The sequence below is a fragment of the Zosterops lateralis genome, assembly GCF_965231275.1.
Source record: "Zosterops lateralis genome assembly, chromosome: W".
NCBI lineage: Eukaryota > Metazoa > Chordata > Aves > Passeriformes > Zosteropidae > Zosterops > Zosterops lateralis.
Window position 1 is genome coordinate 418,074 of NC_139801.1, and position 24,303 is coordinate 442,376.

At 55.2% G+C, this 24,303-nt stretch overlaps 2 protein-coding genes across 2 annotated transcripts; both read right to left on the reverse strand.

Moving 5' to 3' along the window:
* Nucleotides 1-1,615: 1,615 nt before the first annotated feature.
* On the reverse strand, nucleotides 1,616-12,107 carry LOC310922206 (one cut domain family member 2-like; the record flags this gene model as incomplete). Its single annotated transcript, XM_083882644.1, has 2 exons — nucleotides 1,616-1,937; nucleotides 10,985-12,107. 2 exons carry the CDS (start codon nucleotides 12,105-12,107, stop codon nucleotides 1,651-1,653), a joined length of 1,410 nt encoding a protein of 469 aa, XP_083738770.1. The 3' UTR covers nucleotides 1,616-1,650.
* Nucleotides 12,108-17,390: 5,283 nt separating this feature from the next.
* On the reverse strand, nucleotides 17,391-22,559 carry LOC310922208 (alpha-N-acetylneuraminate alpha-2,8-sialyltransferase ST8SIA3; the record flags this gene model as incomplete). The annotated part of the gene is made up of 4 exons (XM_083882646.1): nucleotides 17,391-18,608; nucleotides 18,840-19,397; nucleotides 21,080-21,202; nucleotides 22,381-22,559. The coding sequence occupies 4 exons, from the start codon at nucleotides 22,557-22,559 to the stop codon at nucleotides 18,326-18,328; spliced, it is 1,143 nt and encodes a 380-aa protein (XP_083738772.1). The 3' UTR covers nucleotides 17,391-18,325.
* Nucleotides 22,560-24,303: the final 1,744 nt, after the last annotated feature.

Sequence of the window (24,303 nt, forward strand, 5' to 3'; positions counted from 1 at the left end):
CATGCAGCTCTTGGAGAGACCGTGGGGGGCAGAAACAGGGAAAACAGAAATACACCCACCCTTCTGGCTGCACAGAGACTCACAGGAGGTTACCTGTCCAGAGATCAGTGGGCTTATGTGCATTAGTCGTGCAAGAGGAGAAACAAACAGAAACACAAGTAGTGAGAATTCTCATCTTTGGTATGGTAGCTGTTGAGGTTTTGGTTGCTCTGTTCCTTGTTCTTTTGAAAAAACTGCATAGGCACAAATTAAAGACAATCTTCAACTTTAAGATGACTTGAGTTGTCAAATGAAGCAGCAATTGTACTGGCTTTGCTTTGTTCTCATTCTTGTCAACCCTTTCTTTGAGATCTGCTTCCGAAAATGTCCAAGATGTCTGTAGAACACAGTGTGGGACTCGTTTGCTTCCTGACATGCTTCCTTGGTTTGGTTTTTTTTATTATTTTTTTTTTTATTTTTAAATTTTCATTTTATCTTTCAATGGAACAGTTTGTTGCAGAAGAAGTAGGTGCAGAAAAAACGTTTCTTTGGTTTCGATTAAGTAGCACATAAAAAAAAGTCTCAAGTGTCTCTCGCGGAGCGCGGCAGCGGCCGGCGCCCGTTCCGCCGCCCCGCGCCGGACACGGGGCTTGGGGCTTGCCAGGCTTCCCCAGCCACGACTAAGAGAAATGGCAAGGTATAAACATCTTTGGCTTGCAGAAATCCTGTCTCTTTGGTGTGCTGTGTTCCTGCCGGCTCGGGGAGCTGGCAGGGAATAAAGGAACTTAGGGATGCGATAGAGCGAAACGCGGCACGTCTGAAACGGTTGGTGGCATCTGAAGGGCTCGTTTCTGTTGCTTTTCCTGCTTGGAAGTACCATAAAATACTGATAAAATTAACAAAAATACACTGAAGGCTGAAAAAGGTTTCGGTAACAGCCGTTGCCAAGGAGAAACCGGACCCCCAGAAACTAAAAAGGATGTAATAATGCAAATTAATCGAGATCTTCCAAAACATTGTGTTTGCTCCGTGAACTGCAGCAGTTCCATCGACCTCCTGAGTGTGCATTAGGTACAAGCACGGAGCTTGTGAGGAACTGCCAGCTGTGCTTGAGGCTCATGCCGTCTCCGTGGTGTTCCTGGGATGTCAGGCTGCGGCTGGCACGGCCGCCCTGGGCAGCCCAGGGCAGGACCACGGCTGTAGCTACCGGCTTTGTGCTTGATACTGTGAGCTCAAGAGAACTGAACTTTTCTGATCCGAGAACAAGCTGATCAAATTAAACTAAAAAAAACAACCAAAAAAAAATCTTAAATCTGACTTTTTTTTTTCCCCGAAAACACTTAACAAAACCATGCCTGAGTTTAAAAACGGGAGTGTTGGGATTTTAGTATCCGACTTTGTGCTCCGTTGTGGCGTGGCCGCGGGGTGGTGTGGCCAGCACACGGTGGGCGCCGGCCACGGAAACCTGGGGCTCAGGAGAAACCTGCCTCAAGAACGCTTCAGACCTGCCTCGCCTGTCCTGAGCATTGCATCGTGTGGGGAGAGAGGTGAAGGTGGAGCCTGCGCCTGCCCAGAGTGACGAGAAGCCGTGGGGGTGTCCTGGGGAGCAGCCGGGCTGGGGTGGCTTGCGGGGGGATTGTGCTTTAGGGGCCCTGCGGCGAGGCCGCCCTCTCACGCCTTGGTGCAGGTGCTGGGCGCCGACGAGGAGCCCCCGGAGCTCAGGTCGTCCTGCCACTTCTCCAGGCTGCGCCGCCGGGCGTTCATGAAGAAGTTGCTGACGGTGGTGAGCTCCAGGCCCAGCTGCTGGGAGATGGTGATCTGCATTTCCTTGGAGGGGCGCTTGTTCTCCTTGAAGATGGCGAAAAGCGTTCGGCGCTGGAGGTCCGTGAAAACCAGGCGGGATTTCTTCTGGGAGTTGTTCCGCTCTTTGTTGGGCTCTTGCTCTTTGCGTTTGCAGGCTGAGAGGGGGCGGCAGAGACAGAGAGAAAGTGTCAGGGTAGGCACTGTCACACGGTGGGGGCAAGTGTCACCGGCTGAGGCAGCACCACTCTGGCACATGGCACCAGAGGGCTCCCAGAGGAATCCAGTGGGCTGCGCTGCCTTGACATCCCCAATAGCCAGGAATAACAGCTGTACCTAAGTTCTGTCCCTTTAAACAGCCCAAAGCAAACCCCAGCTACAAAACAACTCTGTGTGACCACCAGGAGGAAAAACCCCCTGGGCCTGCTCGGCCTCCCAGCGCAGGGCTCAGGCACCGGCTCACCTGGTCCTGCCCTGCTCCTCCCCTGCCCTGCCACCACCCCAGGGCACCTCTCCCACTGCCTGTCCCCCTTCCCAGGGCATGTCCCCAGGGTGAAGCCAGGCAGAAACACCCGTCAGAGCTCAGGTCAGGCAGGGCAGCAGTGCTGGACCATCGCTGAGCCATGCTAATGGATCCTAAAACCCATCCGTATTAATAGCTGCTCTGTATTTATTAGCAGAGAGAGAACAGCAAGTGCTGAAACCAATACCACTGCCGGAGCACACCCACACTTAAAAATAGCCTGCCCAGGCCGTCTGCACCGGGCACAGAGAGAAAATCCATATGTTGACATGGTTAGGTAATGTGCTGGGACAAAATGAGCCCAGAGAATTGATAAGCGGGCGGGATTTTAAGCAGCCCTGTTAAATAATTCTGCAGGTCTGGAATGCAAAATGAAGCTGGCCCAAAAGTAAAAGTCAGACTGTGAAAATGTCTGTAATTAACCCAGTCAGGGCTGTAGCTGTGTGGAGCCTGGCTCAGGCACTGTGGCACTGACTGCCTCCTCTTGTGCAGGGGCAGGACCTCCCAGTATTTCTGCAGGAAACTGGAGGATTTTGTTGGAGTGCCTCACCCCGACCCCTCCCAGCTGCCAAATTGCAGTGGCTGCAGCAGAGCTGCCTCTGGGAGGGAGGTGAAGGTCAGACCTCAAAATACCCCAAAGCAAAAGAGAAGGCTGGTCCTGAGAGTGGGGCTGAAAGCCAGACAGGTTTCTCCCAGACACTACCCCAGAGGCAGCAGGAGGGAAGGACCTGGGCTCTCTGACACTGCACAGATAACACCCCACTGCCTGTCTGAGCTGCAAAAGCAGATTTTAGGCTGGGTTTACTCGGCCACGAGTCCAGAATCCACGTGGTGATGTCCCCAGTGCTGGGGACATGATGAGCACCAGCATCTTTGCTGCAGCTTCTAATCGGTTCCGGGACACTGGGACGAGTGGAGTGTTTCCTACCATCACTAATTTATGTCCTGAGATACTCTGCGTTTTACAGTTATTGGTATCTGATAATAAATAATGCAGAGGTAGGTGCTTTTTGATGCATTCAGTAAATACTTTCCTTGAACTGTTGAGTTTGCTCTTGAAAAGGCCCCACAAAGGCAAAGGCTGCACCTGACGTGCATCTCTCAGCAGAGAAAAATGGGGTGAGCACTCTAATAAAATCAAGTGATTTTCCGGGAAGAAAGAGAAAGGTTTTAACAGCAGAGGGAAGGGAAGAGACCATCTGGATTCTAAGCACAATTTGATTTATTAGCTGCGGTTGAACCTGAACACATCCTATGGAAGAAAATGGACAACCAGCAAGAACTGAAAGCCATACTGTGGACAAAAACCTCAACATAAAAGCATAAAAATAAACAAAAAAAATTCTTCTGCATTGGATTAAAGATGCTCTGCCATAGAAACTATACAGGAACTGCTCAGAACTGGAGTCAGTGCTGCCTCCCTTAGTGTGGACCAAAGCAGAGCCCCACGAAGGGCATTAAGAGGGTGCTGTGCTGTGACACCCTGAGTATCATCACACTGAATTCCCTGCTAACAGTTCATTTGTCTGATTGCCTGCAACAATGACTCTGATTTTCCATTTGCCTCCCCACAAGAGAGGAACTTAGCCAGCCCAGGCATTCCAAACAGCCACAAATCCTGAAAAATATCCAGAATATCTAGTGCTCAGCTCAGGGCCACCCTCTGAGCCCTCAGGCACGGAGCAGGGATGCTCCAGGGCTTCCCTTGGGCTCCTACACTTCTCCCGGAGGGAGACAGACATGAGGACATGAATGTCACCAGCATCAGGAGGAGGAAGAGGCCAGGGAGGAGTCCCAGGGAGAACTGGAGCCACTTGCCAGGAAACTGGAAACACCAACACAGCTCCTGTGCCTCTCTGGTTCTGGATGATTTTACTAATGGCTGAAGTGACTCTGCAGTCATGAGACAAAGAGCAAAGGTAAGAAGGAGCCAAGCAGAGACCAATATTCCCTTAATCCAGGAGAATGTCCTCACTCTCCATCGTTCCTAAGGACAAGCCATGAATATTGATCCCACCTCAGTGGTTTGTGTGGGTGCAAAGTCACCCAAACCCAGTTATGTGTCTGATGGAACTAAAACTGCTCCTCAAAGCCACCCAAACCCAGTTATCTGTCTGATGGAACTAAAACTGCTCCTCAAAGCCACCCAAACCCAGTTATCTGTCTGATGGAACTAAAACTGCTCCTCAAAGCCACCCAAACCCAGTTATGTGTCTGATGGAACTAAAACTGCTCCTCTATTGCATTTTGGAGAGGCCTCAATGTGAGGGAAATGTAATTACTCTGCTAACACTGAACACAATGAAATGACCATCAAAACGTTTTCTAAAGATTTCAAATGTTTTCCTTTTGCTGTGATCCACTTAAAGCAACCCTTTGTACATCCCTGTTACTACAATCTCTTAAAAACTAGGCCTCAGAAATCAATCTGATTACCTCTCTGAATTAAGTATGCACGAATGAGAGCGATTGAGATCAATACAAATTAGGTTAAGTACTCCGCTGTGTACAAAATCATTATGGAACAAGGAGCAATCAGAATGAAGATGCAAATAATCACATTGTCGGGGTGGGCAGCCAGGGCTGCTCATCCCAGCTGCTGCACACACATCAAACTCCTCGTTTTTTGAAACCCTAGGAATGCCCTTGGTGGCATTTATCCAGAAAAAACAGATTGGATGTGTAGCACAAAGTTAATTCTGCTCGCTCAGCCATTGCAATGCTGAGGTGTTCCCTGTTTGGAGATCCAGGGATTCCTGCAGTGCCCACAGGAAAGAGAAGCTCACAGCCTGGCTGTGTTTGCAGCCAGGAAGGTGTTTTCTTGGTACCCTCTCAATCCTGTCACAATCCCAGGGAATCCTCTCCCCTCCAGGCCCTACACCCTGCAGCTCTCTGGGAAGAAAAGATGAATTGTTTTGGGGACGTGGCTCCTTTATGTTTCTTCCTGGCACGCCAGAGCTCTCAGGCTGTTAGTCTCCTGTAAATCTGCTGGATGGCTGGAATTGGGCTGTAAATTCTGCTGTAAATTCTGCAACACCCACCTCAGCACAGGAGCCTCTGGGTACCACTGGAACCGTCCAGCACAGCACAGCCCTGGATCCTTCCAGCTGCACTCAGAGAGTCCTTCAGGGCCAACACCTGGGAGATTTATGATTCGTCTTTTGGTGGAGATTCTCCCTTTTGAATCCCTAAATAGTTTCCAGCTGAATTATAGCACTTTCCAGTGACAGGGATTTATATTCCCCTTGCCAGAGCAGAGGGATGAAGCCAGGCCTTCCCCACGCTGAGTGCTCTGCCTGTTGGAGCAGCATCTCCAAGTGATGTGCCAGCACATCCCAGAAATACACAAACACAGCTGTGTCCTTCTCCTGCGGAGACAGGGAAGGACTCTGGGCATCTTTTCCAAGAAAGGGCTGGGAATTTAAAGCTGGGGTGGGTGAGCAAGAGCTGAGTAACAACAGCATGAAATGTTACTGCAAGGGGAAGGACAGATCTAGTGAATCCTTGCTGTTGCTCCTGTTTTCAGGAATTCTGACCCATGGGAGAAAGAAGGACATGAGCATTTCCTTTTACTGCCTGTTATCCATAGGGTGGAGTTAGGAAGAACAGGAGAGCACAGGAGCAAAGCTCTGGAAAGGCAGACCTGTGCTGCCCTCTGAGCTCTCCCTGCACTTTGGCTGATCACAAAGCAAGGGCAGCCCTGTTTCTCCACACACTCAAGTCCCCATTCCCTCCCTCCCGGGGGTTTAGGAAAGCTCAGCTTTAGCAGGAGAGGGTCTCTCCTCCCTCTGGGGCTCCAGAGGGGTGGAGCTGGGGAAGGGAGGGGAGAGGAGCCACAGGAAGGAGTGGGCAGGACAAGCCCGGGGGAAAGGAACACGGAGAAGAAGAAGAAGAAGAAGGTGTGTGGGAAGCTCTCCGAGGGAGGAAGACTTCCTCTGCTCTTCCTTCACCTCCTGCAGCCAGCCCGGTGCTGCTGCCAAAGCTTAATGCCTCGGCTCAGGCCCCGTGCTCCCATCCCATTATGAGGGGATGAGAACTGCTGGAAAATCACCGCTGCTCATAAATATGTTCCCTGCTTACTGAGAGATATTTTGGTCTTGGAGACAATTTGTGTTTTGGGAACCTGCCAGCCTCTATCGCTTGTCTAATAATTCCTCTGTGCAGCATTTACCAGTGGTTTGAGTCTCTTTCTTTTTTTCCACAATGGAGCAGTTTGATTTTATAGCTCAAAACCCCCAAACAACCCCCAAACGCTCCAATTTCTGTTTTGATTGCATTTCTCTCTGCCATCAGCGAGTTGTCTGGCTGATGTTATCACCAAACCCATTTGAGATTAGTCTGTTTGGTATGATTTCTGTGTGCAAACCCCTCTATAAATCACAGAGCCTTTTATGCAGAAGTCTGCAAGATTGATAGAGCTGGATACAAAATCTTTTACCTCGGAAAAAGAGATGTATCATCTGTCCCCTTGGATATAGTGCTTTCCCTGCATATTCATCGCCCAGGTATGACGGGCTTTTTCCAGAGGAGACAGGAGACAAGATGGGAGCCTTAAATACAAACAGGTTGCTATCAGAAGGAAGGGAGTGCTCTTTTTTTTTGCTGTGCCTAGTGGGGATAAGATGAGAAGCAAAGGATTTAAAAGACAAAAAGTGAGATTAAGGCCAGTCATTAAGGGGGTTTTTTGTACCTGTAAGCCCTGAAAGAGATCGCTTAGGTAAAAAATCCCCCTCTGGAGATTGCTGAGGAAAGGGGCAGGCTGTCAGGACAAGTGATGTCGTTTCAGGCCTGCCTTCCCTCTGAGAGCCATTCTCTGCTCACCTGCAGAGCCCCGTTCGGCTCTGAAGGCAGCTCCAGGGGAGCCGCAGTGATGAGAGGAGTGTGAGCTGCCTTTAGCGCTCACAGGCTCGGCACAGCCCTGCGGGTACTGCAGGGAGCTTCTCATCCCCCGGCACGGCTAATTGGGAGGGAAGGGAAAGCTCCGGCAGCTGCTGGATGGCAGCAGCATCCAGGACAAGGGGTTGTGGATAATCCAGCACCGAGGATGAGCAGGGAGCACAGCAAAAACGCCCCTACACAGTGTGGGAAGAACCAATAACAGTTACTGGGAAATAATTCCTTTTGGGAAAAAAATGTTCTCCCCTTTTTGCATTCCTCGCTACAAATAAATTGTGGTGATTTTCAGCTGCAGAGGGATAATTGTGTTTGGGATATTTCAGTTCAAACAGTGATGGGCAAGAGATACAGGAGAAAAAAGAGATGGTGGGGGGAAAAAAATTATAACAAATAGTGAAGAACAGCTTCAGAATGAGTAACACACAATGACCAATTAATTGTTCCTTTTAAAAGTAGGGGGGGAAACACAGAAATGCATTTAATCCAAAATGCACTCAGAATTAACTTTATCAAATAATCAAGAAATCGATAAACCCCCTTTGCTTGGCAAAAACAGGATTCAGATTTCTGTGCGGCAGAAACGCCTTCAGAAATGATGTGGAACCAAGGGCTGGGGGGCAGGATATTATTTTGGAAAGTCGCTACACGAGAAATAAAATTTATCAGCCGGCACCACAATTTACCGCATGGATTGTTCAAACACAACCACTAATCTATAGCTGGAGAGGGCACCAATATTTCAGGCCACTAAGCACCTTTCAAAGAGCCTTTACATACCTGTATATTCAGTTCAAGGCTGAGAAATAGCTTTATAAATAGGTAATGTGCCTGACATAGATGTTACCGCGCCTTCATATTTAGCTGGAGGTACAGACAACAAAATAACCTGAAGATCCAGGGAAGAAACATTTGGTATGGCACAAAGAGGCAGAGGAAGGGTGTGAGACGTCTCCTCTCAGTCTGGGGCACTTGGACGTGCAGGGGCTGAGCCCTGGGATGTGACACTGGCACTGTCACCCACGGGCAGGGACAGGGACAGGGCCAGTCCTCCTGCCCCGAGGTCTTTGCTGGCTGCGGCAGCCGCTCTCCTCCTCCTCCCTTCCCTTCCCTGGTCCCTCCCCGCCGCTCTCCGTGGTCCTGACAGCTCCGGCACAGCTGAACCTTTGATGGTGTTTTGGTACCAAAGCGTTTCACCGTCAATAAGGCACCGCGGAAGGAGCTCTGCTGACCCCGCAGAAATGTCGGGATTGTCCCTCGGCCCCGCTTTCCCGAGCCCCGATTCCCCCGTCCAAGGGCAGCCCCGCTCTCCCGGCACGTTCTGGGCACCAGGTCCCGGGTTTTGAGGCAAAAGCCTTTGTCCGGGGCTCCCAAAGCCCCCGGGTGTCCCTCGCAGCTCCCCCGGCGACAAGACGGGGACCCCAAAAGGTGCTCGGAGCTCCAGAGCACCCAGAACTCCCCCTGACAGAGGAGCCTTAAAGACCCGCAAGAATAGACAATAAGCACAGAAATAATAACATTATTTTAGATTAGGTTAGAATAGACTGGAATAGACAACACTATGTATCTTCTATAACAAGAATAAATACTAAGCACACCCATAGTGCTACTGCTCCCACAGGGAGAGGAGGATTTCCCTTCAAAGACAGCAGGTTTGCACCCCACTTGGGAAAATATTTCCAGGAGTATGGGGGAAATAGCTGGTGGGTCTTTTTTGTTTTGAAAAGCCTGAAATACTTGTGGCTTTCCCCCCACGCTCAGAGGGATTTAAGCAAGTGAGTAAAAGGGGAGAAGGAAGCACTGAGGCAATGGGGCCGCATATTCACACGTGGTAATAAAAGAAAATTAAAATAATCGATTTCCTGAAGGGAGAAGTAATTTGCAAAGGTCTTTCCCGCTCCACGGGGAGTCCCTGGCTCAGCTCAGCACCTGAGCTCTCTCCAAACTTTACTCCTGGATGCAGAGGCATTCGGGGGACTGGTAAAGCAGAGATCAGGATTACACAGGCATAACTCTGCATGCAGCCGTGATTCCTGATTTTCTGCCCCATATGCAAAGCTCCAAGGGGAACCCCCACCCGGGACCAGTGCTGGGAAGGAAAAGCACCAGCCACGTTACTGGAAACGAGCCGGCTCAGGTTCCAGATCAATGAAAACTGGGTCCACGCGTTGATGCTCCCGTTGCCAGCATTAATGCTCTTTTAATCTTCTAAACATTATCTGCATCGATTTCCCCTCTCGATGCGCGTTTGTTTGTGAAGGCGACATCACCGCGTGCTCGGCAAAACACCCAAACCCCTCCCGTCCCTCCCGCACCCCTGTCACAGGCAGACTGGGCTGCAGACAGAGAGGAACCGAGGGATTCCCGCGGGTGCTGGAAGAGGAGTTTGCAGCCGGCTTTAGAGCCCAGGGGGGATCAGAGTCCCTCTCCCGACTGCCCCGCACCTGGGGAAAGCCCCAGCGCTCTCTGGGATTCTGCAGACCCCCGGCCGTGGGTGTTTAACCCGCAGCACCTCTCTCAGGGGTCGGGCAGGGATTACGGCCATCAATCACCCGCGGCTCCTCTTCCTTCGCCCCGCTCCGCCGCATCCCATCCCTGCCCCTGGAGCGGGAACTCTCTGTGCCCATTTCCCCATCCCGGAGACCCCCGTGTGCCCTCGGGCCCCTCCGGGCAGCCCGGGGAACAGCCCGCTGTGTGCCTGCCCACCGCGAAACCATCTGCCCGCGTCGGGATCGATGGAAATAAAAGGACGGACTCGGTGGCACAAATATCCCCGGATTTTCGCGGCTGTCAGAGCAGAGCGCCCCGGCCCCTGGCCCCCGCCCCATTGCTGCGGTCTGCCCCACTGTTGCGTGTCTGCCCGTGCCACAGCCCCCCGTGTCCTTCTGCACCCACGGCCGCGGGGCCCGGTTTCCGGGCACCGGGAGGGCAGCTCTGCCCGCGCTCGCTCGGGACCGGCCGGGGGCGACCTGCGGGCACCCACCGACCCGCGGGGACAGCCGGCACGGCGGGGACAGCTCTCGCCGGCCCTGTCCCGCTCCCCTCCGGTGCAGGCGGTGCCGGGGGCGGTGCAGGGCTCAATACCGGGGTCGGTACCGGGGGTCGGTACCGGGGGTCCCTGCCCGCCGCCCCCCCCGCGGCCCCCGCAGAACAATGGGGGCTGCGGCGCTCCGTGACCGCGCCAGGGGGCGCCCGAGCGCGCTCCGCGGACAATGCGGCCGGGCCGGGCCGGGGGCTGCGGGGGTCTGCGGGGACCGGGGGCTGCGGGGGGCTGCGGGGGCCGGGGGCTGCGGGGGGCTGCGGGGGCCGCGGGGACCAGGGACTGCGGGGACCAGGGACTGCGGGGACCAGGGGCTGCGGGGACCGGGGGCTGCGGGGACCGGGGGCTGCGGGGAGCTGCGGGGTCCGGGGGCTGCGGGGAGCAGGGGGCTGAGGGGTTCGGCCCCCGCCCGCTGCCCCCGGCCCCGCCTGTCCCGGGACGCCGAGCCCCCGCCCGGCCCGCCCCGGCAGCGGCAGGAGGGATGCTGGCCGAGAGCGCAGCTTCAGCAGCTTCAGCACCCGGCCCTGGAGAGCAGCCCGGCAGTACGAGCGGAGCCCCGAGCCCCGCCGGGCAGAGCCGGGTGCGCGGTGCCGGAGCCAGGGGAAGCGGGGTCCGGCCGGCTCCGTACAGCCCGCGGGGAAGCGCCGGGCCGGGCCGGGCCGGTCGGTGGAGGACGGACCGCGGGGCCGGGCGGCGCTGGGGCTCCGAGGGTCGCGCTCCGTCCCCCGGTGGTCCCGGCTCGCACCTACCTGCCAGCCGCAGGGCAGACATCCTCTGGAACTCCGGCTCCTGCAGCCACTTCCACATCCTGCGGAACGTCTCCCGGCCGGACTTGAGTTTACTCCAAGGCTTGGGGTTCCGCAGCAAGTCCGAGAGGGTCCCCTGGGAGCGGCACAGCACCCGCTGGGCGAAGATGGCCTGCGGGATGCTGTAGCGCTTCAGCTCCGCCGTGATCCTTTGTGCCACCTCCTTGGTGTTGATCTCCTCCAGCTGCCCCGCGCCGCTCCCCTGCGGGCCGGGGGCGGGGGGCGGCCTCTCCCGGCCGGGGGGCGGCCCGGGGGGCGCGGGGGGCGCGGGGTGGTGGGCGCCGTTCAGCGGCGGCAGCATGGCCGGGGGCGTCCCCAGCGCCCGGGGCAGGTGCTGCTCGCCCCGCGCCAGCATCGCCGCGTGCGCCTCGAAGTTGGGGCTCAGCATCTTGTCGTGGCCCGGCGGGCCGTAGCCGTGCAGGCCCTGCTGGGCGCCCGGCAGCGGGCCCAGCCCGTTGCCCAGCGGCGAGAGGCTCTGCCCCACGGCCGGCACCTCCTTGTAGGGCCCGTAGAGGCTGTTGACGGCCGGCAGCCCGCGCTCGTCCCGCATCAGCGCGAAGCCGCCGCCGCCGGCGCTGCCCGGCAGGCGCTGGTGGTGGTGGTGGTGGTGGTGGTGGTGCGGGTGGGCGTGCGGGTGGTGGAACTTGTCGGAGACGGCGGAGATGGGCGGCAGCGGCTGGAGCGGCGTCAGCGTGGTGTAGGTGCCGCTCATGCCCATGCCGGGCGGCGAGGCCTCGCAGGGCACGCTCATGGCGTGGTGCAGCGGGATGGAGAGCTCGGGCCGGTACTCGGCGGCGCCGTCCAGCAGCGAGGCCATGCTGGGCACCATGGCGGGCCGGGCGGCGGGGGGCAGCTCCTGGTGCGGCGGCGGCGGCGGAGGCGGCGGTGGAGGCACCCGGAGCGGCCCCGCGCCGCGCCCGCCGTGGTGAGGGCTGGGGCTGCCCATCAGCTCCGGCTCGTGCCCCGCCGCCCCGTGCAGGCTGCCCAGCGGCTCCATCGCCAGCTCGGGGTTCATGGCGCACGGCTCCCCGCCCAGGCACCGCCGGCCGCCGCGCCCGCTCCTCATCCGCTCATCGGGGCGGCGGCCGCCCGGCGGCCCGGGGCCTCTCGCCCCGCGGGCAGCGGCGGCTCAGCCGGGCCCGCCGCGCCGGCCCCGCGCCATGTCCTCGCCTCGCCGCCGCCGCCGCCGTCTGCGGGCGGCCGGAGCTCTCCGGGGCCGCTCCGCTCCGCCCCGGCCGCGCCCGCAGGGCCGGGCCTGCACCGCGGGAGGGCGGGAGCCCGTGAGGGCGGGAGGCCGTGAGGGCGTGAGGGCGGCGGCAGCGCGGGAAACGCATTGGCGGGCGCGCCCCGGGGGCGGGGCCTCCCTGAGGGGAGCGGCGGGGACGGCGGCGCCTTAAAGACCCCGCGGCCTTTGTACCGTGCGGGGCGCCGGCATCGGCCCGGAACCGGCCCGGAATCGCTCCCGGCAGCGGCCGGGGCTCCGCCGTGCCCGTAGAGCGGGGCCGCTCGGCTCTCCTCCCGGCAGGCGGCTCCGCAAGCCCCGGTCCCTCAGCCGGCTGCTCCCGGGGCCCCGCTGTGTCTCCCACAGCCGGCCCGTGCTGTTGGCTGCTGCACACCAAGGTACAGCGCCGATATGTGCTGTTGGCTACTGGTTATTAGTTATTAATTACCTTAAACGCGGCTGAATTGGGGCTCATTAATTCGGTGTGATGGCCGTGAGCCACCCGGGGTGGATTGTGAAAGTCCCACCTCCACTGGGTTCTTCCAGTTACTAAAAGAGTAACTTAGAAATGGGGAGAAATGCCACTTTTTTTTGGCTCTCCATCAGCAGGCCACTCTCCAGAGCACCTGGTATCTCCTTGTGAACAGGCTGTGTGTGACAGCACCCAGTTTCCCTGCAGACTGGATCCCAAAGGATAACGGTCCCTTTCTCTCCAGGCTGCAATCTCAGTGTCTCTGGAGCTCACAGTGTGTGTTTTCTGAGCTGTTTTCGGCACTAATCAGGCGGGTTTGGAGTGGAGTCCCCCCACCCCAGCTACTCCTCCCGCTGCCAGCTTGTGCTGAAGAAGGAAAAAAGAAAGGGAGACAGAAAAGAAAGCCCTGGCGTGAGGTGCCTTTGTTCGGGGCAACTTATGCGTGAAATCTTTTTGTCCTTCCCAAAGGAAGGCAAAAGTTGCAGTTGATTTGGGGAAGAAAGAGGCGAGTGCAGCCCCCCGGAGATGGAGCTGCCTCTGTGGGCAGCGGGTGGGCAGATCCTGATGGGGATCTGGTGCCGCAGATGTGCTGGTGTCTGTCTCCTCTCTTTTCCTCTCTTTTCCTCTTTTTTGCCTTGCCTTCTCCAAAAAATCCATCAGGCCTTTGACTTTTTCTCTCCAAACCTGCACCTGCCGGCTGCGTCCCCTGAGGATGTTTTGTGACATACTGTAGTGCCCAGTTCTGGTGTCTTTCCAAATTCGTGTCAAACTCTTCCAGGGGATCAAGGTGTAAATATCCACGCGTGGTGTGGTTGTACCCAGAGCGGAGGGTCCCTCCCGAGGGGGCTGTGCCTGTCCCCAGAGGCAGGAGGGTCCTTTGTCACCCGGGCTGGGCACGGGGGGCAGTGCCGGGAGCCGGGTGGCGGCTGCTGCTGCTTCCAGCCCAGCGAGCTTCGGCTGCCCAGCGGGACAGCCTTCCCTGCCTGCATGGCTGCCTTTGCTAGAGGCTTTCCCTCTGCTCTTGGGGGAGGGAGGGAGGGAGGAGGGAGTTTCTTTGTTAGCTTTCCTTCTCCTCTCTGCCTGCAGCCGGGGCTCCCCGTGCCACAGCCAGGTGTCCTTGTTTCCCCCCCAAAGAGGGAGCAGTGGGGTGTCCAGGGATGGCAGGGTGGGACAAACCCTGGCCTGGCTGAGCTTCCTTCTGCCCAGCATCCTTCTGCTTTGGGCTGGGGCTTCCCTGGGAATATGGAATTTAATTCCTCTCCTCTTTTGTTCTCTGGGGTTTGTCTCTGTAGTGTCCAGCAGCACTGGCGCCCAAACCACGCAGGAAAGGGTGACTCCAGGGTGACACCTCAGTGCAGGGCACAGCACAGGCACAGGGAGTTCTCCTCTAGAGCAGCTGTCACCAGCTGGCAGGGCCTGCAGGTGTCATTTTCACCTGCTTTTATACAAACCTTGCAAGTGTTATGTTTGGCATTTTGAAACTGCTGTCACAAGCCCGTTCTCTGCAGAGGGAGCAGCTCCAGCCCCTCAGGACACCTTCCCAGGGATGGAGGCACATGGGGCTGGGACTTCAATCCACACTGGCCACTGGCACCCTCCAGCCCCAGCACCAGTGGCCAGCAGAGCCTTCCTCACATTTACCAATGGGAGAGGAAGAAAAGGATTTTTCCTATCCCATCCCCATCCCCAAGTTGGTTTATAGGACTACAAATCCCTGTCTCTCTGCCAAGATGGTCTCAAGGATAAATCCATGAGCTGTGGTGGGTATTAGGGTGGGAGGCACACAGATGGCACAGACTGGCGTGGCGCTGCTCCTGTGCCTGTGCTGGGAGTTCATGTGAACTCCTAAAAGCACAGCAGAATTCCTGCCAGGAGCCACTGGGGACACTCTGCAGTGCTGGAGCAAGCAGCGAGCACCTGGAACAAGTACCAGCAGTGGGCTGTAAGAGGTTCCTGGGGATGTAATTCACCGTAATGAGCCAATCAGCGCCCACATTCCCACACTTTTTATCTCCACGTATTCCACCCGAGTGCAGAATTTGATCCGTCACACCAGGCTTGTTGCACTCCATAATGAAATATAGGGAGCATTAAGCAACACCTTTGGCAACTCCTCTGGTGGAGTTTTCCAGTAAAACCTGTCAGTGGCCCCCAGCAGTTCGGGAAATAACCATAAGGAAGAAGCGGAGGCAGCGCAGTTTTACAGACTCCCAAATGCACAAGAAACCATTTTATTTAAAAACAATGCATTCAATAGGGGGTTATGGCACATGAGGCAATGCTGCAGGCACGTCACACCACGGGCTCACACTGAGGGCTCCCCGATGCTCACGACGAGGACGTGGCAGGGTGAGGAGGGAGCCAGGGCACGGCGTGCTGTGCAGCCAGGCTCCAGCCCCTGCTGGGGACACACACAGCCCGTGTCCTAAACCAGCCCCAGTCCTGAGGCTCTCTGTGGGGCCGAGGCTGGAGCAGCTCCATGTGCAGCACGTCCTTCCCACCGCTCACCTGAGAGGTGCCCTGGCCCTTTAGGAACATCAGCCATTGGAAAATAAACAGTGCTTTTAGCATGGCCCTTAATATTGAAACCTTTATTACAATTATGGCATTTTTTTCTTTTTTTTTTTTTTTCTTTTTTTTTTTTTTAGCATTTCTCTTTTTTTATCGAAAACAACTCCATCAGGCATGGAACTGTAGAACCATTGAAATAAATACACATTCATTTACAGAAAACCTGCTTTTTCCTATTTGCCCTGTTTTTGCAGCCTCCATTCACAGTTAATTCTGTTTCACACTTTGCTTTTTTTGGCTTAGTCCACAAGTAAACCTGGTAGCCAAATGCCTGTTTTCACGTGCCTTGCTACCATTCATTGAGAAGATGCAAGCAACAAAAATACAGACCCAGGATGTATAAAAGAGGAGAGGAAAGATGTATTCCCAGTCCTATGTACAGCCCCAGCACCTTGGCACCCATCCTGTTGGCAGAGGGGCTGGAGTGGGATGTGGCTGCCACTGGACACTGTCCTGGCAGCCCAGGGCTGAGCAGGGGCTCCCAGTGGAGGGAGCTGCTCAGGAGGACTTCTCTGGATTTTGGGACCTCAGATGGTTTGTACTTACAGGTATTGATCATGCTGCCTTAGCTCTGTTTGTTTAGACATTCAGTCATGGGAAGGAGAGTTCTCCCTGAACCATCAGGAATTCATGCAGGAAGGTTTGGGGCCAAAGGGAGGGAAGGAAGAGCCCAGCTGAGGTAATGCAGGGACCACTGGCTGTCCTGAGCAGGGAGGGCAGCCCCCAGCACCTTGTAAATAACAATTAAATAAATAATTAAGATACTTGCTTATTAGTGCAAAGCCATTTCTGCAGCCCTCAAAGAGCCTCTCCTCCTCAGCCACTGTCTGCTCCATCCCCTGCCATCCTCACCTCTCCCTCAGACCCCACCTGGCAAAACAAAAGCTTTGTGCACTTTGCACTTTGAGACGGTTTTCCACCCTGCACCAGCTTGGGCAAAAAAAAAAAAAAAATATTGATACTAAGAAGCAATTTACTTTGGGCTGTGCTGTGCCATCGATCGTGGGGCAGAACTCCCCATTAAAATCAATGATTCTGAAATGTTCAATGTGGGTCTGGAGCATCGATGGGGAGTTTTGCTTAAAAATCAATGATGTAATATGGCGCTCTGTCAATAAGTTTTCTGTATTCCTGCTTCCAAATACTTGCAGTCGGTTTTGTGCTTCCTCCTCTGCATTTGGTGCCTCTTTGTGCCTTGGCAAAAGTTCTGGTGGTGACGCCAGGGCTGTGCCCAGGACTGGCAGGGGGTTCTGACCCTCTTCAGGACCATGGGAGGTTCCAGAAACTGTATGGAGCACACTGCTCCCTGTCTCCTTGCTTTCATGCCAATATAATGATAATAGGTCTCATTTCTTTAATTTGCTGATGAGAAATGATGGGTCCTTACAGGAAACTGGAAAAATGCCTCTTGATAAAAATATCTGGCATTGAGAGGATCCAACAAGGGTCACTGGAGTTTGGGGTGACCCTTCTGCCCCAGTGGGCTCATCACTATTAGGATTAGAATTGCTGGGCACTGCTTTACCCAGTGATGAGCATGGCTGCTGTACAGGAAACAATATCAGAAACTATTAATTCCTGCACTTCATTAATGACCAGTGCAGAGCTCTTCCTTCCCTGTGCAATTTCTAGTTTGGGGCTAAACAATCTGTGTGCTCCTGCATGTGGAGAAGGGTCCCTGCAGAGCTTGTGGTGCCACAGTGAGCACCAGGACACACCTGGGCTGCTCAGGTTGGCTGTTGTGCTTCCTCATCTCCTTTGTCTGATTGCAGGTAAAGAAGCTGAGAAAAGTTAATGTGCCATTTTAAATATTGGATTTTGCATCTTCTTTCATTGTGGGGTCAGTTCTCACTCAGAACAGTAAAAAATGGTTAAATACTTGCCAGCACGCTCATCAGAAACCCAGTTATTTCCCAGGCTCCTTCATCCTGAGAAATAATGGCCAACACTTCCCAACTGTAGGTGACTCTATTGTTTGTCTTGTCCCCAGACAGTTGGATTTCCCGTGGTGCCAAGGAAGCGTCTGCCCTGTCTGCCTCGGAGTGCTGTTGGTGACAGGAAACTGGGGACACTACTCCAGCTGTCTGACTGGTGAGTTAGAGACAGAAATGGGGGAAATTTGGTTATGGCATTTCCACTTCCCTGCACTCCAGCTCTGCTCACTTCCCTACAAAAACCGGTTTTAAAAATCCCAGCACCAGCTTCCATTTTTGCCCACCCTGCCAGTCCCTGCCCCAGCAGAGGGACAGGGTTTGGGACTTTTCTCACCCAGTATGTCTCCAGAGAAGCCTCATTCCATTTATTGTGTTGGTTTAACTTGGAAATCCAATGACAGAATGGTATCAGATGGATGGGAATGAACATGCTTAGAACTTGTCTAGTCTGGACTAGGATCTGTCCCGAATGGAATTAAAACACCGAAGTATTCCAAGAGTGATACAAACACCTAGCTAAGGTACGAGCCACTTTGTGACCTTCTTCTTGTAATTCTTTAAAAAATGTAAAATTCAGTAAATAGGAAAATACCCAAGCGGTGGAACTCAGGATCCACACTGAGGAGCTGGCGTGTGACGACGCGCTGGAAATTCCGAGCGGCTTCCTCCGCCGGCCACGGCAACGCTGAGCTATTGAGAGCAACAGATACAAAAGAAGCAAAACCTTTTAAAAGTAGCATTTCTAGCTCTAATGGGAAGGAACAATAAAGTGAAGAGATTTAGGGCCTTCGGTAGAAGGCTAAAATACCAACAGATATTAAAACATACGGAGTGGCTTATCTAGAAATGCAAAATGTTTCAACTTTGCAGCTGCACAAATCGCATCCACAGAATGGGATAAAAGCTTCTGCACCGCTAAATACGCTGAAAACCCTTGGATGAGCAGCAGCTAAAAAGCATCTTTAAATTATGGAAAAGATTTTAGGGTGGGTTTGTTTCCTTTTTAGAATTCTTATCTGCAGAATGTTTAATTTGGTTTTGGGCACTTTTTTAGACAATGGTTTGGCACTTCAAGATTTAGGTTCTTAGGCACAATGCGACAAGGTGAGTTTGGCCAGTCCTTCACCGTGCATCCTGTAGAGCAGCTGGAACTCTGCAGGCAGCTGGTGGGACTCCTGCCACTTGGTGGTGAACTTGGTTCCCTTCTTGTCGTAGTAGTGGTAGGGCAGGTCCTCCCGCGTGTTGGGGTCGAAGGCGAAGGGCCAGAATCCGTACAGGTGGATCTCGTCACAGATGGCCGAGGCCAGGGTGTACATGAGGATTCCTGTGCTCAGCCTCTTCGGAGACAGGTGCTTGTTCCTCCAGTACCTGGCAAGACAGGAAGGTGAGTCAGAATCCATTTGCACAGAAATAACTAAAAAAGGCAACCTAAACTCTGGTTCTAAAGCAGACACAAAACTTCAGTGGCTCTGAAAACGAGCGGTCCTGACTTGCCACACTGCCTCCCACATCAGGCATGAGGGGAAAAAATCAGTTAAGAGAGATATTTGTAGAAAGAGATGTATTTGTATAGATTAAATGCAAGGCAGGCCCACCCACCTGTTAACGTGCTGCATGATATTCCCTGGCCAAGCCAGCTGGACCTTCAGCTGCCCTCTGTGCTCCACAAAGAAGTCAACCAGTGTTCTCGTGACCGTCGCCGACGTGTGGAAGAAAAAAGCGGGGATCCAAAGAATGGCCCCATCGAGCTTTTTCAAACTCAAAAAGAAGTTGTTGCGATCCTGAATGGTCAGGAGGTTGTTGTAATACTTCTCCAGGATGCTGGGGTTAAAGGTGGTAAGGTTGGTTTTCCTTCCAACATCTTTCTGGAAAGCCTCAGTTGGAGCAAAATTGCACCGAAAGACAAAATCCGATTTATCGATTTCCTGCCCGCACTGGCTCCCGGTCAGGATCCCGCTGTTGCCAACCACTGCACAGATGTTGTAATGCTTGTTCAGGATGGGAGACACGTCAGGAAGCAGAGACTTGAAGTTATTGCTGATGGAGAAAACGTACTTATGGCTGGAGTAGTCGTAGTGCATCAGCTGCCCAATCCGAACGCTGCTCTTGACCAGGGAAAAGTTTTTGATCACGTCGACATGCTGAAGGATTTCTTGCCTAAAACAAGAGCAAAACAACAGAAAACATGGAGTTGTATTTCCCCTTTTTTTGCAGTGGATTTGTTTTCCACCTAGACTTATATTTTTCCTTTTATTTTTAAGTGCACTGAAGTAGTTTCCTGAGCAACATGCTGCAATGGCTTTTAAATGAAGGTAAATAGATGGGAATGAGGGAGCTGGCTCCTCACCTAGGGCTCCACTTGGTTTTACAGGCTGTGCCTGTGCCCCTTGGGATAGTGTCAGGATTAAAATATGGGATTGGCTGCTTGGGACCAGGGTGCAGCTCCCATTACACTCCACAGTCACCCAGCTTTCTGCCCAGGCTCTGTGTGCCTTTCATTCCTGGTGCAGCCACAAGGCACTTAAAGCAAACACAGGATATCCAATTGAATTAACGGCAGACAATTTATATATATATTTATGTTTTCATTAACAAGCTCCCAATCACAAAACCAAGCGGCAGTGGCTGTCTCCATCTATGCAAATATAGTTCCTTAATTCATATTTAGGCAAGCACAGCAGCAGTTTTAAAAGGGTTATTAGGGATACTTACAAAGCAAACAAAACCAAGCCTGCTTGGGAATTTCCCTTGCAGGGCATAAAATTAGAAACTGAATAGGAGTTTATTTGCTTATGTTTATGGAAAACAAACAACCGTTCCTCCAGCTCACATCCTCCAATGTCTGAGCATTAATGGAGTCCCACTGGGTGCCCTAATTATGGGTTCTGGCTGACGGACAAGTGCAAAGGCAGCTCCTGAGGCATCAGCTAAAATCATCAGAGGGGTAGCACAGGCACAGGCTTATGGAGCTGCTGGTGCCAGGGAGGGAGCAACACTGAGGGTGGCCACTGTCACACAGCCTGGGAGGTCCTGGGGAAAAGATGGGACAAAGTGCCACCTCCTCTGTAGCCCACAGCTCCTGAGGGCAGTGTGTGGCAGCACTGGAAGGGAATTACTCGTCCTGCTGTCCTTGGACCGTGGCCTGAAGGGAGGAGAAAAGGCCAAACCGTGCACTGCGAGGTGCAGCAGCCCCATCCTGCCTGGCCACAGAGCCAGATTCCTGCTCCCCAGGTGGGACATGAGCAGAGCCACGAGGCAGGCCCTAAACCAGCAGGCATTTGGCAGGACTAAATAACAGTCCAAGAGGGCAGGAGCTGTCTTAAATGGCTACATGGTTTTACTTTCTTTTATAGAAATGTTTAATACATGTAATCAGCAAATAGATGTATGTATAGAGTACAAAGCTCTGTGCCTGCCCCCGCAGCTGGAGCAGAGCTGGAGGCAGGAGCAGCACTGCACTTGCTCAGAACTGCCAGCAGCTGGGAAGTTTCTCTGTGTGTGTTTGGCCTCCAGAACACAGCCTTTCACGGCTGTTACAGCCCAGAGTGTTTCCAGCCTTAAACCACAGCTATTTATCCCGGAGTAGTGACAATTCCACTTGCACACCAGGAAACTGGGTCAGGTTCTAGTACAGTAATGTGTGCTGCAGCCCGGTGTCCTGCTCTGAAATAATCAAGTCTTTCAGGACAGCTGCAAGTGTCTGGGGAAAAGCTCTGGTTCAGCCTTAGTCTCTCTCTGCTGGCAAATCCTGGGGGCTCAGAGCACTCAGCAGAGGCTGCATTCCCTGACCTGCCCCTGGGAAGGGGGACAGCCCGGGCCCTGCCCAGGGGCCTGCTCACCTCTGGTGGGCGAAGGCGCTCCGGTTGAAGACCCACTTGGAGGGCTTGTCCTGCAGCTCTTGGCCCAGGGAGTTGGTGATGGGGACGAACGAGGGGTCCAGGAACTTCAGGGCAAACTGAGACCTGGAGATGGGCACAGACACTGAAACATGCACACACATGGAGACACGTGGAGACACCCACACGCAGACGTGGAGGCACACACACACACACACAGGGAGACACCTGGAGACACAGAGACAGCCACGAACATCCATGGAGACACCCATGTCTGCACCTGCACACATGGATACACACCCACACACACATGGAGACATTCTCCACGTACCCACCCACCCACACACAGGGAGACACGGAAAGTGCCATGTACATCCATGGAGACACATGGAGACACACACACAGGGATACATATAGAGACAGAGACAGCCACATACGTGGAGGCATCCACATACACACATGCACAGACATGGGGACACGTGGAGACACAGGAACAGCCACATACATCCATGGAGACACATGGAGACACACACACACATGGAGACAGAAACAGCCACATACGTGGAGGCATGGACATACACACATGGGGACACGTGGAGACACAGAAACAGCCACGTACATACATGGAGATACCCACAGACACACATGGAGACACATGGAGATACCCACCCACCCCACACATGGAGACACATGGAGATACCCACCCACCCCACACATGGAGACACATGGAGACACCCACGCGCACACATGGAGACACATGGAGACATCCATACAGCACGCATGAGGACACCCACGCAGGCACACACCCCACACACAAACCACAAACCCCACACACCACACACCCCATATACACCGACCCGCGGCCCCTCACTGGCCGTGCCCGGCCCTCCCCGCGGCCGCCGCCATCAGCACCACGGAGAGCGCCCGGCGGGGCCGCGGCCGTGCCGGTGCCCCATCCCCTCTCCCCGGTGCCCCATCCCCTCTCCCCAGTGCTCCTCGCTGCCCTGTGCCCCCTCCCCTCTCCCCGGCGCCCCCTCCCCTCTCCCCGGTGCCCCATCTCCGCTCCCCGGTGCCCCATCCCCTCTCCCCGGTGCCCCATCCCGGCTCCTCGGTGCCCCCTCCCCTCTCCCCGGTGCCCCATCCCGGCTCCTCGGTGCCCCCTCCCCTCTCCCCGGTGCCCCATCCCGTCTCCTCGGTGCCCCCTCCCCTCTCCCCGGTGCCCCTCTCCCCGGTGCCCCCTCCCCTCTCCCCGGCTCCCCTCGCTGCGGGGCCGGGCCCGGGGCCGCCATGGGGCCGCTGCTCACCTGAACCCCGCGTGGAACATGTACATGCGGGGCCCGGCGGCGCCGGCGGCGCGGGGCGCCCCGAAGATGTTGTCCTTCTTGAGCGAGACGTAGCTGATGAGGGAGAGGATGAGCAGCGCCACGCTGAGCATGACGAGCCCCAGCACGCTGGCCACCCGCACCATCTTGCAGCTCCGCATGCCGGAGGCGGCCCCGCGGCTGGGCGGGTGGCGCCGCTACATCGGGGGCGGCGGCGGGGCCGGGGCCGGGGCCGGGGCCGGGCCGGGCCGGCTCCTGGGTGCGCTGGCAGGAAAATGGAGGGACGGGGCGGTGAAATGGCAGCCGGGAGCGCCCGCACGGCCCCGCACGGCCCCCCCGCTCCCGCGGCACGGCCCAGCGCCCCGGGGACCCCCCACGCCCCCATGTTTCCCTCCCGGCAGGCCTAGAGAGCCTCCGTTAAACCCCTGGGCCACCCCCGGGCCCACCGACAACGCCAGGTGTGCCCTCAACGTCCCCAGTGTGCCCCCAAAAGCCCCAGTGCCCCCCAGCAGCCCCGGGGTCTCCTCCACAGCAGTTCCCAGTGTGCCCACCCTGACACCCCCAGTGTTCCCCCAGCAACCCTCAGGTGCCCAGGCCACCCTTCCCACTGCCTTGGGGTGACCAAGTGACCCCCCCAAAAGCCTGGTGTGGCCCAGCCTGGCAGCCACAGGGACTCCCCTGGAACTTGGGGCTGCAGGGACCCCACAGAGCCCCCAGATATTGATCAGGGCTGAGCGTGGCTCAGCCATGGGGAGCTCAGGCTGCTGGGGACCCTATGCCTCTGTTGGGGACCCTGTGCTTCTTCTGGGGACCCTGTGCTTCTTCTGGGGACCCTGTGCTTCTGCTGGGGACCCTGTCCCTCTGCTGGGGACCCTGTGCTTCTTCTGGGGACCCTGTGCCTCTGCTGGGGACCCTGTGCCTCTGTTGGGGACCCTGTGCTTCTTCTGGGGACCCTGTGCTTCTTTTTGGGACCCTGTGCCTCTGCTGGAGGACCCTTGTCTGGGTGGGTGCACGGCATCCCCAGCTCCCATTTCCCTGTGACACTGTAGATCATGAGTGGCATGTATGGAGCTGTGGGAGCCTGTGCTGCCCAGCACAGATCCTGTGCTGGCTCAGAAGACTCCTTGCTCTTTAAAAGCCTGGTGTTTGGAGCACGGGTCATTAAACTGCCCCCTAAACCACAGAGCAAATCCCATGTGAGCTCCAAGAGAGCCCTCTGCACTCCCAGGGATGTCTCTTATGAGCACGACCCCTGTGTGCTGCATCACTCTCAGTGTTCCTTCAAACTCCATTTTTCCCCTCACAAAGCTCCCCCCAGCCCACTCTGCCTCCAAGCCCCGAGTTCACTGAAGTGCCTCATAAATAATAGATCCTGTCTTTGTAGCCCCGTCCTTGCTCTGGGCTATTTCCTACCCGCTCTCCACGCACGGAGCTCTCTTTGAAGAGCAGGAACATGAGGAGCTCGCAGGGTTGGGGTTTGCATCACTGTGGTTCTTCAGCCTGCAGTGGGAGTTGGGCCAGAGAACGGCCTGAGGTCTAAATCTGGCTGCTGTGGGATGTCTGTGGCTTTGGTGGAGTGAGAGAAGAGGCTGGGAATGCAGGAAACAGCAGGGGTTTGATACAGGACATTTGATACAGGACAGAGGCGTTTTATGTGACTGTCTCCTGGTGTCCCTGATTGTCCACCCAGGGCATGGTGTCCCCAGGGAAATCCTAGGCTTCCCAGGATAAATCAACTACAGATTTTTGCTTTAAATATTTTAGAAACCAGTTCTGTAATATTTAATATTGTCTCCCCTAATTTCTGACCTTGATTCCTGGGGGTGGGAATAAACCTCAGGGTGAGCCTGTGCAGCCCTGGTTATCACAGTCCTCACCACTCTCCTGGCTTTTCTCTTGCAGGAG